Here is a 12,699-nt window from a genome sequence, read left to right on the forward strand (position 1 = left end):
ACTCCGATTTAGTTGAAATTTTGCACAGGGAGTAGAATTAGCATTGTAGCTATACGTGCCAAATTTGGCTGAAATCGGTTCAGATTTATGTATAGCTCCCATATATATGTTTTCCTGATTTCGAGAAAAATGGTCAAAATACCAACATTTTCCTTGTTACATCGCCACTGCTTAGTCGAAAAGTTGTAAAAATGACTCTAATTTTCCTAAACTTCTAATACGTATATATCGAGCTATAAATCATAAATAAACTTTTGCGAAGTTTCCTTAAAATTGCTTCAGATTTAAGCATATTTATACCCATATTTATACCCTTCACCACTACTGTGGTACAGGGTATAATAAGTTTGTACATTTGTATGTAACGCCATCGTTTAGTATACCGATCGTCTTAGAATTAAATTCTGAGTCGATTTAGTGATGTCCGTCTGTCTGTATATGTAATTTTGTGCACAAAGCACAGCTCGCAATTTAAGTCCGATCGTCCTCAAATTTGGCATAGGGCCGTTTCTTGGGACAGAGACAATCGCTATTGGTTTTGGAAAAAATCGGTTCAGATTTAGATATAGCTGCCATATATATTTATCTCCGATTTGGTCATAGTTAGCGTGTTTATTAGCCGGTTTTCTTGAAACACCGTACATCCAAATATTTTATGAATCTCGAAAAGCTTGCAAAATATCAGCCAAATCGGTTAAGATTTAGATATAGCTGCCATATATATCTTTCGTCCGATTTAGACTCATATAACCACAGAGGCCAAAGTTTACTACCGATCTTTGTGAAATTTTGCACAGAGGGTAGAATTGACATTCTACCAATGCTTGGTAAATTTGATTGAAATCGGTTTAAATTAGATATAGCTCCCATATATATCTTTCGTCCGATTTGAACTTATATGACCACAAAACCCAGAGTTTTGCCGTGATTTGCTTCAAATTTTGTACAAGGGGTACGTTTAATAGTATCGTTAAGTGTGTCAATTTTTGTTAAAATCGGTTCAGATTTAGATATAGCTCACATATATATCTTTCGCCCGATGTGGACTTACGTGGTCTCAAAAGCCAGAGTTTTGCCCTGACTTACTTCAAATTTTGCACAAGCGGTACTTTTAACGATACTATTGTATGTGCACAAATATGGTCAAAATCGATTCAGATTTGGATATAGCTCCCATATATATCTTTCGTCCGATTTGAACTTATATGGCCTCAAAATCCAGGGTTTTGCCGTGATTTGCTTCTAATTTCGCACAAGGAGTACGTTTAGTAGTATCGGTAATTGTCTCCTTTATATAGCTTCCAGCAAATGTGAAGTAGTTGAGATGGTAACACAAATTTTGGCCTACATAGGGGTGAAGGGTATAATATAGTCGGCCCCGCCCGATTTTAGACTTTACTTACTTGTTTTGACTATGTCTTTTACAAAATCAAGATTTTCTTCCCACATGAACATATCTGTTTTGCCATATTTTTAAAAGACTATTAGCAAATAAGGTTGATAAAGACTTTCTCAAAATATTAAAATATTTTGTCAAAGCTATTGTACCATAAATCTGATATCGACTCAAAAATGTCTACACAAAAGGTACTAAATCATTCAAAAATGTCTACACAAAAGGTACTAAATCCCACTAAGCATTGAAATTTTAGCTTTTGGATCGGATATAATTTGATAAAATACGAAAAAAAAATTAAATCTTTTCATTACTTGTTCGTCGTTAAATTCAACGCTTCTGCGCAGATTTTGCACCACAGTGGAAACTCGTAAATAGGTTTTCAAATTCTGGGGGGTGCGGGTCTAAAATTTTTCTGCGGGGTCTAAGTCCCCACCCCACAGTCGTTCCTATGCCTATGGCCTACATCTTAAGCTAGATACACTAAAAAAAATTATTTGGATCCAAAGATTTTGAACTTCCCTTAAGGATTTTGTTATTGAATCCGCGCCAAAGATGCTGCTTCTTTAAAATAAAGACATTTTTAGTGACCTATCTGGCTTTAAATCTACGATCAATAAAATTAAAATTAGGATAAATATTTTATTTATCAAATTTTCATTCTCTTCGAGGTATACACGTACAAATAGATGCCAATTTAATTATAAAAATTATACCGGATACTTCGAAGTAAAAAAATATGATTTTAATTAAAAGAAAAAAAAAACTTTCAAACAAAGATTCAAAAGATAAGGACGATTTCTTTAAATCAAAAATGTTTTTCTTTACTTTAAGCAAGTTTTGCCTTGGCTCAAATTTCCAAAATGTGTGTCCTACATATAACACTTTTTTTAAAGTCATGATAGTAAACTTTATTTAATTTAAAATTAGTCCTTAATATTGTGGAAATTTCGTTAATATTTTAAAAATTAGGTTGCGTTATCTTTAATATCACGTACATATATTTTTCAGTGTAGCTCCGTAAAATCATGCCTTATTTTAAAGAAGCCTTATCTTTGGAATCTCGGAATCAAAAACAAAATCATTGAAGGAATATCCATCTTCATATCCAAGTCAACTTTTCTTAATCCAAAGATTCAATATTAATTTAAATCTTATTTTTTATTTTTTCTAAATCTACGGTACTGACCGGGGTGAAAAAGTATTGAAAAAGTACTATAGTACTGCATTTTCCATCCCTGCAGTTACTACGTGCTCATCCGAACGTTCATTTTCAACAATGATGAGATTAAAGACGTATCTTAGAAATTCGACTAGCGAGAGTATACTCAATGAATTGGCATTAATGTCGGTTCATCGCCGAATAAATGTGCCGACTGAAGAAGTCATTGATTTACTTGCTGCCCAAAAAGCCCGTCGGCTCAATTTAATATTATAAAAATATTGTATACATACCTATGCATAAATAAAATTTTCTACACATGAGATTATATGAATATTTTTTTTAAGGTTTGTCCCAAATACATACATTTAAATATCACTCAATCTGGACAGAATTTATGGACTTCTACAAATCCTATAGACTCAAAATTTAAGTCGGCTAATGCACTAGCATGGGACACAATTTTAGTAAAAAATATAACAAGTAAGGAAAGTCTAAAGTCGGGCAGGGCCGACTATATTATACCCTGCACCACTTTGTAGATCTAAATTTTCGATACCATATCACATCCGTCAAATGTGTTGGGTGCTATATATAAAGGTTCGTCCCAAATACATACATTTAAATATCACTCGATTTGGACAGAATTTGATCGACTTTTACAAAATCTATAGACTCAAAATTTAAGTTGGCTAATGCACTAGGGTGGAACACAATTTTAGTAAAAAACAAGTAAGGAAAGTCTAAAGTCGGGCGGGGCCGACTATATTATACCCTGCACCACTTTGTAGATCTAAATTTTCGATACCATATCACATCCGTCAAATATGTTGGGGGCTATATATAATGGTTTGTCCCAAATATATACATTTAAATATCACTCGATCTGGACAGAATTTGATAGACTTCTACAAAATCTATAGACTCAAAATTTAAGTTGGCTAACGCACTAGGGTGGAACACAATTTTAGTAAAAAAATTTGGGAAACATTTAAATCTGAAGCAATTTTAAGGAAACTTCGCAAAAGTTTATTTATGATTTATCGCTCGATATATATGTATTAGAAGTTTAGGAAAATTAGAGTCATATTTTCAAATTTTCGACTAAGCAGTGGCGATTTTACAAGGAAAATGTTGGTCGAAATCAGAAAAACATATATATGGGAGCTAAATCTAAATCTGAACCGATGTCAACCAAATTTGGCACGCATAGCTACAATGCTAATTCTACTCCCTGTGCAAAATTTCAACTAAATCGGAGTTAAACATTGGCCTCTGTGGTCATATGAGTGTAAATCGGGCGAAAGCTATATGTGGGAGATATATCTAAATCTGAACCGATTTCAGCCAAATTTGGCACGTATAGCTACAATGCTAATTCTACTCCCTGTGCAAAATTTCAACTAAATCGGAGTTAAAAATTGGCCTCTGTGGTCATATGAGTGTAAATCGGGCGAAAGCTATATATGGGAGCTATATCTAAATCTTAACCGATTTCAACCAAATTTGGCGCGCATAGCTACAATGCTAATTCTACTCCCTGTGCAAAATTTCAACTAAATCGGAGCAAATAATTGGCCTCTGTGGTAATTTGAGTGTAAATCGGGCGAAAGCTATATATGGGAGCTATATCTAAATCTGAACCGATTTCAACCAAATTTGACACGCATAGCTATAATGCTAATTCTACTCCCTGTGCAAAATTTCAACTAAATCGGAGCAAAAAATTGGCCTCTGTGGGCAAATGAGTGTAAATCGGGCGAAAGCTATATATGGGAGCTATATCTAAATCTGAACCGATTTTATTTATTTATTTATTTAAGTCTATGGATTACAATCCTTACAGACTAGCAGAATTAAAAGTAAATTAAATCTAAAGTCGAGTTAAACTTATTTAAGGACATTGCAAAGTCCAAATCATGCAAGCTACTCAATTTATTAAACTCTTTAAGTGCTCTTAAGATTGGTTCATGATTGGCATAGTTACTTCTATGTAAAGGTATACTAAAGAACTCAAATTGACGCAAACATCGCACTGGTAAATTAAAGCCAATTGTTTCAAGAAGCAATGGGCAATCTATAACTCCATTTACGATCTTATAGATACATTTAATAGAACATTTAGATCTATGATTACTTAATGTTTCTAAATGAATCAATTTACATCTATCTTCATAAGAAGGTAGAGGATCAACAAATGCAATAGGGGCCAAAGCAAATTTAATAAATTTCTTTTGTAGTTTTTCAACGCGATAAGTATGTACTTTGTAGATTGGATTCCAAATCATGTTGGCATAATCAAGCTTAGATCTAACCAAAGCAGTATATAGTGACTTTCTGGTGTACGGATTAAGAAACTCTTTGCTATTACGTTTGACAAACGCTAGCATCGAGTACGCTTTAGGTAAAACATAATCAATATGTAAATTGAAAGAAAGTTTAGAATCAAATTTGGCTGATATTTTGCAAGCTTTTCGAGACTCATAAAAGATTCGGATGTACGGAATTTGAGGAAGATCGGTTGATATACACGCCAATTAGGACCAGGTGACAAATATATATGGCAGCTATATCTAAATCTGAACCGATTTTTTTCCAAAATCAATAGGGATCGTCTTTGAGCCGAAACAGGACCCTATACCAAATTTTAGGACAATCGGACTAAAACTATGTCAAGCTTATATAAAATTCATTGGAGACGATGCAAGTTTATACTAAATCCAGATCACAAATTGGAGATCCAAACTACTGTTTTGAAGCTCTTTGGGATATAGCCAAGATATTGCTCTTCTGGTTACAATCAAAAATTGGTTCGATTCGTGGATTGTGTCACAAAACGAGTCGTTTTTTTTCATCGCAGTATAGGCATATTTCCAGCAAGATTGATCAGTCTATTAAAATTTTTTCGGAATAAATTCTCAAGTATTTTTATTTTGTGCTCTCAATATATAAATGTATTTCCTTCATTTGTGTCCATTGGCTTTTGGGGGTAAACGTGTTTTAATTATAATCCAATTAAAACTTTTGCCTAAACCACAACGCATCTCATTGGGCGATATGAGAAATGACAGGAACGAAATCTCATTATATTGAAAAACTCGATAGACCATCCGATGAGGCAGCATGTGACACAATACTCTATTATATCTCTATACACATAATGCTGTTTATTTTAATCATAATGTCCCCAAAGCATACTCCCGCCCGACAACTGAGAAGATAAATAAATCATTCATGAGTGGCACTAACGAATTTTGGTGATAGGCTGAAAATTTCCATTTTAGCAACGTCATCAAATTTGCCCCAGCAAGGAATAATCAATTGCGGCCATAGTGCTATAGTATTGTAATTTTTAACAGAAAATTCAGTAATTCGATGGGTAAACCTATAGCCAACTATAGATTATACTAAGAACGTTTGTTGGGCATTCAACAACATAGACATGGTGGGGAGAAATGTAAGAAAATGTGTATTGTTTAAATATTCTTTGATAATTCAACTGTGAATTGATGTAAGATGTGGGTCTTTTAATCGCATACCTCCAATGCATCTTCATTCATACATCAAAAAAAAAATTCGACCTGCACTGAAAAGTATGCTTTTTTTCAGTGCAGGTCGAATTTTTTTTTTGATGTATGAATGAAGATGTTCCAAAGATTTTGTCTTTACTATAAAAAATTTGGTATTGATTCCGAGCCAAAGAAGCGGAGAATACAAGTAAGGATACTTTTAAGACTCAATTTTCTTTTAAATTTAGGTTTTGTGTACTTGCTTCTAGGAACCAAATTTTAATTTTTCGCTTTCTCAGCTTTTTTTCTTCATATGCTATCAAAGTCATTTAAAAACGAGTTAACGGCAACTTTATTTTCGAAATTAGGACTCGACTTCCAGTAGAAATTATGCTATGTTTGAAGTAAAAAACTTCTTTAAAATAAAGTTTTGAAAAACATGTCCTATATTTGAACGATTTTTTGCTTTGTAGTCAAGATGCAAAAAGACAACAAATTTAAAGACAATTTCATTAAATTTAAAGAATTTTTCTGAATTATTAAAGTCAAGTTGACCTTAGCCTAGAAATTTTTTCTTTCATGTTAAGATACCCATTTTTAAATCAAATCACTTAATTATAAGGACAATACGACTTCATTGAAAAGTTTATCGACTTTTGGACAAGGAAAATAACTTTATTTTAGAGAAATGCGCCTTCTATGCTAAGCAAAATTTGTATTCGTATTTTAAAGACATGAAATCTTTGACCTCACGACAATATTTTGTTCAGTGTGACAGAATCTTACACTTCATATCCTTAAAATACAAATCCGAATTTTGCTTGGTATAGAAGACGCATTTCTCTGAAATTTAAGTTGTTGGGCTTAAAGGGCTGTGATGGCTCATAAAAAAACTGCAAAAACGAATAAATTACAATTTGTTTCCTAAAAGTACGCAAAACTCAAATTTGAAAGAGGATTGTGTCTTAAATGTATCCTTACTTCAAAATCATTTAGTGTAAAGACAAAATCTCTGGAACCAGGCATCTTTTTTGTCAGTCTATGTACCTTCCCCTAGACTATCATCTACCATCAAATTGGTTATGTTAGATACAAAAGCATATACAACTATATAACCCATATTAATTCTTGATCGTTTTATGTTATATAGAGGTGGTTTATATTAGAGGTCTGCATCGAATAACTTTTCACTACATGTATGCAATTCGCTGTCGAATATAGTACATACACTGTCTTTCTCTCAGAGCGCAAGTAGTGAAGTGAAGAGAACACTTGCTTGTCAAATACCACCAAGTACTTATCCGAAACAATATGTGTTCCGACAAAAAGGAACAATAAAAATGTAAGTAATTGAGAAAAAGTACAACATGGATTCTCTTCACTTCACATGGTACCACAAGTATTGCTCAGTTATGTGCGAAGCGAAACTTTCCATTATTATTAATCATAGATATGTATGTACACGGATGAAAAAGGCTGTTTTTCATATGTTTGGCTATAAACATTATATGTTTGGAACACAAATTTTTAAACACAATATTTTTGAGTGCAAGCATATAATGTTCATAAACTAGCATAACATGTTTGGGACATATATGTTAATATGTTAGAACATATTATGTTTGGGACATAAAATGTTTGTAAATATAATATGCTTGGATGCAAACATATATTAATTTAGAAATAGCGTATAAACATATATGTGTTTAGTAGCTTGGAGCGCTATTTAACAGGGAGCGATATTGAATTAAATTGGTGGTTGTTGCTTGTTATTACAAAATTAACATTTTATTTTTCCTTGGGCAATTGATCAGCTACTTTGATCCTTACAAACTGTGTGGTCCGCTGTTCGAATCCCCGTCCGGCAAAAGGTAAAATTAAAATAAAAAAAAAATCATACAATTGAAGTATTACAGAAAAAGGTGCTAAGAACTAAAAAATCTCGTGGAAGTGAGAAAGATGTGGGGGAATATACAATTGGGCAGAAACAAAATTTTGAGCATTCAGGTCGAAAACCTATGTTGTTAGCACCTATATTACCTGTTTATTTTCATAATTCGTTATGATTGTAAATATATAAATAAAATTTTGAGCACAATATTGTTTGGTAGATTTTTTTTAAGCATATAATATTTTTGGGTGCAAAATGCTTCCAAACATATTATATGTTCACATAATAACATATTGTTTTTTGGAAGACAACATTATTGAATTTGGATGCAAAAATACAAAATGTTTGGAACTTTGACTACCCAAACATATATTGTTTAGACTAATATGCTTTCAAACATATTATATATTGGAAGAGATCAAACATATAAATGTTTGGGCAATACCCAAAAATGTATATGCTTGAAGCAAAATATGTTTGGGAGTATATGTTACAGAAGCGATTTTTTGTGAGCGTGTAGGTTAGGTTAGGTTATGTGGCAGCCCGATGTATCAGGCTCACTTAGACTATTCAGTCCATTGTGATACCACAGTGGTGAACTTCTCTCTTATCACTGAGTGCTGCCCGATTCCATGTTAAGCTCAATGACAAGGGACCTCCTTTTTATAGCCGAGTCCGAACGGCATTCCACATTCCAGTGAAACCACTTAGAGAAGTTTTGAAACCCTCAGAAATGTCACCAGCATTACTGAGGTGGGATAATCCACCGCTGAAAAACTTTTTGGTGTTCGGTCGTAGCAGGAATCGAACCCACGATCTTGTGTATGCAAGGCGGGCATGCTAACCATTGCACCACGGTGGCTCCCATATATGTATGTATGTCACATATTTCATATATTTATGTATGTCACACACTTACCTTAACGTTTGCCGTTCTTTATATTAATCCGAAAACATATATTATGGAGAGTAACTGTTTTCTTGTATTTATGAAACTGCACGTGGTACATGGAGTACTCTATGAAGTTTTGTTCTCGCGACATACTCGACGTGATCACTCTGAGTACAATTCTATAAGACAGAAAGAGGAATATGTGTTTGTTGGTAGTAAAGACATCAGAGTAGCTACAAGAAGTTACTCGTAGCCAGTGTTGCCAGGTTGGGGGTTTTCCCCCCAAATTTAGGGGGTTTTTACACGTTTAGGGGGATTTTTAGGGGTAAAATTTATTTGGGGGGATTTTTGGGGGTAAAAAAATATCTAAGCTCTTATAAAGTGGAGCAATTCTCAACAAAATTTGGAACAATTCTGGCATGAATTTTGAGAAAAAATAAGGGAAGTCAACCCGTTTTCCTAAATACAAGCAAGTATGCAATGACATTCTTTTTTAAACGCATCTGTTGAAGGGGAATTTTTAATATTTGATACAATTAAAAACAAGGTTAGGTTAGGTTAAGTGGCAGCCCGATGTATCAGGCTCACTTAGACTATTCAGTCCGTTGTGATACAACATTGGTGAACTTCTCTCTTATCACTGCCCGATTCCATGTTAAGCTCAATGTAAAGGGACCTCCTTTTTATAGCCGAGTCCGAAAGGCGTTCCACATTCCAGAGAAGCTTTGAAAGAAATGTCACCAGCATTACTGAGGTGGGATAATCCACCGCTGAAAAACTTTTTGGTGTTCGGTTGAAGCAGAAATCGAACGAATTTGTGACAAGTGGTGTAATGATTTTATCTAATGATTTTTATTTATTTCAAAAGAAAATTTTATCGAAATTGTGGGCCTCTTTTTGTACTATGTACGTTCTCAAAATTTTTGGGGGTTTTTGAATAAAGTCTAGACCAATTTAGGGGTTTTTTTCTTAAGATTTGGGGGGGAAGAATCAAAAATGACCTGGCAACACTGCTCGTGGCTTTTGGTGTTCATTGAAATGTGTACCAATTGTTTTGCGACTCTCTCAAATAGATGTACTCATTTAGCAAGTACACGTGTACTCTGCATTTACAAATGGAATTGTGCAGACCTCTAGTTTATATGATTTCAGTATTGATTCCGAGCCAATGAAGCAGAGAATTGAAGTAAGGATATATTTACGACACAATTATCTTTTAAACAAAATATGTTTCGAGAGCACAGTTTTAGTTTTGGATGGAGAATATGAAAGATGTACTTAAAAGGTACAGAGGACGTGAGGGCAGATTATAAAATTAATATGGGGTCCATGATTTTTGATATTTTAATGGAGACCTCCACCTTGGCCGACTTCTTGAAAATTGTGCTTAACTTCTTCGATTTATTCGAAATTTTCAGGAAAGCGGTGGTGTCTAGACACAGATTCGCTACTTTATTTCTAGATATTTGGAATTCCCCACATTTCTTGAAATTTTCAGGGAAAGTGGAGGGTTGTCTTTGTACAAAAATTCCTATCTTATTTTTCGATATTTGATAGGACAAGGACCCTCTACCATAGGATGGGGGTAACTTTGTCATTCCGTTTGTAACACATCGAAATATTGGTTTTAGACCCCATAAAGTATATATATATATATATATATATATATATATATATATATATATATATATATATATATATATATATATATATATATATATATATATATATATATATATATATATATATATATATATATATATATATATATATATATATATATATATATATATATATATATATATATATATATATATATATATATATATATATATTCTGGGTCGTGTTGAAATTCTGAGTCGATCAAAACAAGCTATCGATCAGAATCTCGGCAAAAGTAGTTGTTATTGGCATTGGTCGGATGGCCATATCGGACCACTTGTAGATATAGCCTCCATATAAGCCAACTCCTAGATTTTGCTTGCAGAAGCTCCTACTCCCTCAAAAAAATCGCTTCTGTAACATATACTCCAAACACATTTTGCTTCAAGCATGAACTTCTCTCTTAACATATGACAAGCTATCGATCTGAATCTCGGCAAAAGTAGTTGTTATTGGCATTGGTCGGATGGCCATATCGGACCACTTGTAGATATAGCCTCCATATAAGCCAACTCCTACATTTTGCTTGCAGAAGCTCCTACTCCCTCAAAAAAATCGCTTCTGTAACATATACTCCAAACACATTTTGCTTCAAGCATATATATTTTTAGGATTGATTCAAACAAAAAATTTTTTGTATTGTTCTAACATATTATTTTTCACCTTGGGCATACATGGGTAGAAAAAAAATTTAATGAAATTTTCTTTGTGTATATATATTTTTAAGGCGCCAGATGGTTACTTCCATTCTTTTACTTGCAGCATACTCTCTAGGTCTCTCTTTCTAAACACATATGTGTTTATAGGCTATTTCCAAATGAATATATGTTTGCATCTAAGCATATTGTATTTACAAACATTTTATGTCCCAAACATAATATGTTCTCACATATTAATATATATGTCCCAAACATGTTATGCTAGTTTATGAACATTGTATGCTTGCACTTAAAAATATTGTGTTAAAAAATTTGAGTTCCAAATATATTATCTTTACACCCAAACATATGAAAACCAGCCTTTTTCGTTCGTGTAGAGGAGCAAATTTCATCAAATCCTGTTGACATTTAGTACGTGGTGTTAGAATATGACCCCTAAATACCATACAAATATTGGTCAATATTAGATTTTTGGAGACTCGTGGAGCACCAAATTTCATCTGATTTGGTTAAAATTTGGCCCTCTAATTACCGTGGCTTATAGGTTTATAATTATTTATAGACTCCTCTATATAAACCGAAGAAGTACTAGAGATTTTCCGGAAAAGCATATTCTCTAAAACTGTGTTATGATGTTTTAAATGCAACAAGCTTGATTTCGTTGAATTCGGATAAAATTTTAAGATGTAAGATTTTTTTTTCTGGTTGTATCTTAAAAGATACAGTGCACAATTAAGGGTTAAGCTAATTTATGAACAATGTACGCTACACTTAAATATAATGTCCTAAACTAATATAATGTCCTCTGCATGTATGGGACATACATGCAGAATCTCAAATGTAACATTTTTCTAAAAAGATACATCTGTCTTCAGCAACATTTAAATAAATTCAATTCAGTGTTGAGTTTGTTGTATCAACAAGTTATCTTGGTTTGTTCCGTATACACAACCCCAGTGCCAATATGTCATAAAATGATATGGTGTGGTGTGTGGCAGCGGTATTCAATCGCCAATTTTTTGTTTCCTTTTAGATATTGGATTAGATATTACTTTTCTGTACGTTCTCCAATCAATTTTCAATTTATGCAAAGGCCGGCCTACAACACAGAAATAGCAGACTGAAAGTCGGCGTTTGTCAAAAACTTATTAAAGCCATATTATACAGCGAGTAGAGAGGAGAAGGAGACCCATCCTTTATTGAGCGTGTACAATAGATATTGAAAACTGTTCCCCTGGGTCCAACAGGAAAAACTTTGTGAAAAACGCTTACTTTGTTATTTGGGCTTGTTGGTTGGTGGTGGGCTGTCTTGTTGTTGGATGATTGTTTGGTGTACGCGTAAGTTATAATTAAGCACGAATTTTATTGTGGTGTTTAAGGAAAAGACAGATACGAGTATTGGGGTGTAACGCACATGTGTGCTATGTATACAAACAAACTAAGAAATGTTTCATACATTTTATGAAAAGTAATCATAAAGTGATCTATCCATCGCTTTCTGTTCTAATCAGTTCTGGAAGTTTATTTT

General features: G+C 33.3%; 1 protein-coding gene across 1 annotated transcript; it reads right to left on the reverse strand.

Moving 5' to 3' along the window:
• Positions 1-4,414: 4,414 nt before the first annotated feature.
• On the reverse strand, positions 4,415-4,948 carry LOC142235398 (uncharacterized). The gene has a single exon (XM_075306652.1). The coding sequence runs from the start codon at positions 4,946-4,948 to the stop codon at positions 4,415-4,417; it is 534 nt and encodes a 177-aa protein (XP_075162767.1).
• Positions 4,949-12,699: the final 7,751 nt, after the last annotated feature.

This window comes from Haematobia irritans, chromosome 4 (genome assembly GCF_050003625.1).
Source record: "Haematobia irritans isolate KBUSLIRL chromosome 4, ASM5000362v1, whole genome shotgun sequence".
NCBI lineage: Eukaryota > Metazoa > Arthropoda > Insecta > Diptera > Muscidae > Haematobia > Haematobia irritans.

Coding starts and splice junctions, on each gene's coding strand:
- LOC142235398 (XM_075306652.1), bottom strand. CDS start 4,948: ATGCTAGCGTTTGTCAAACGTAATAGCAAAGAGTTTCTTAATCCGTAC.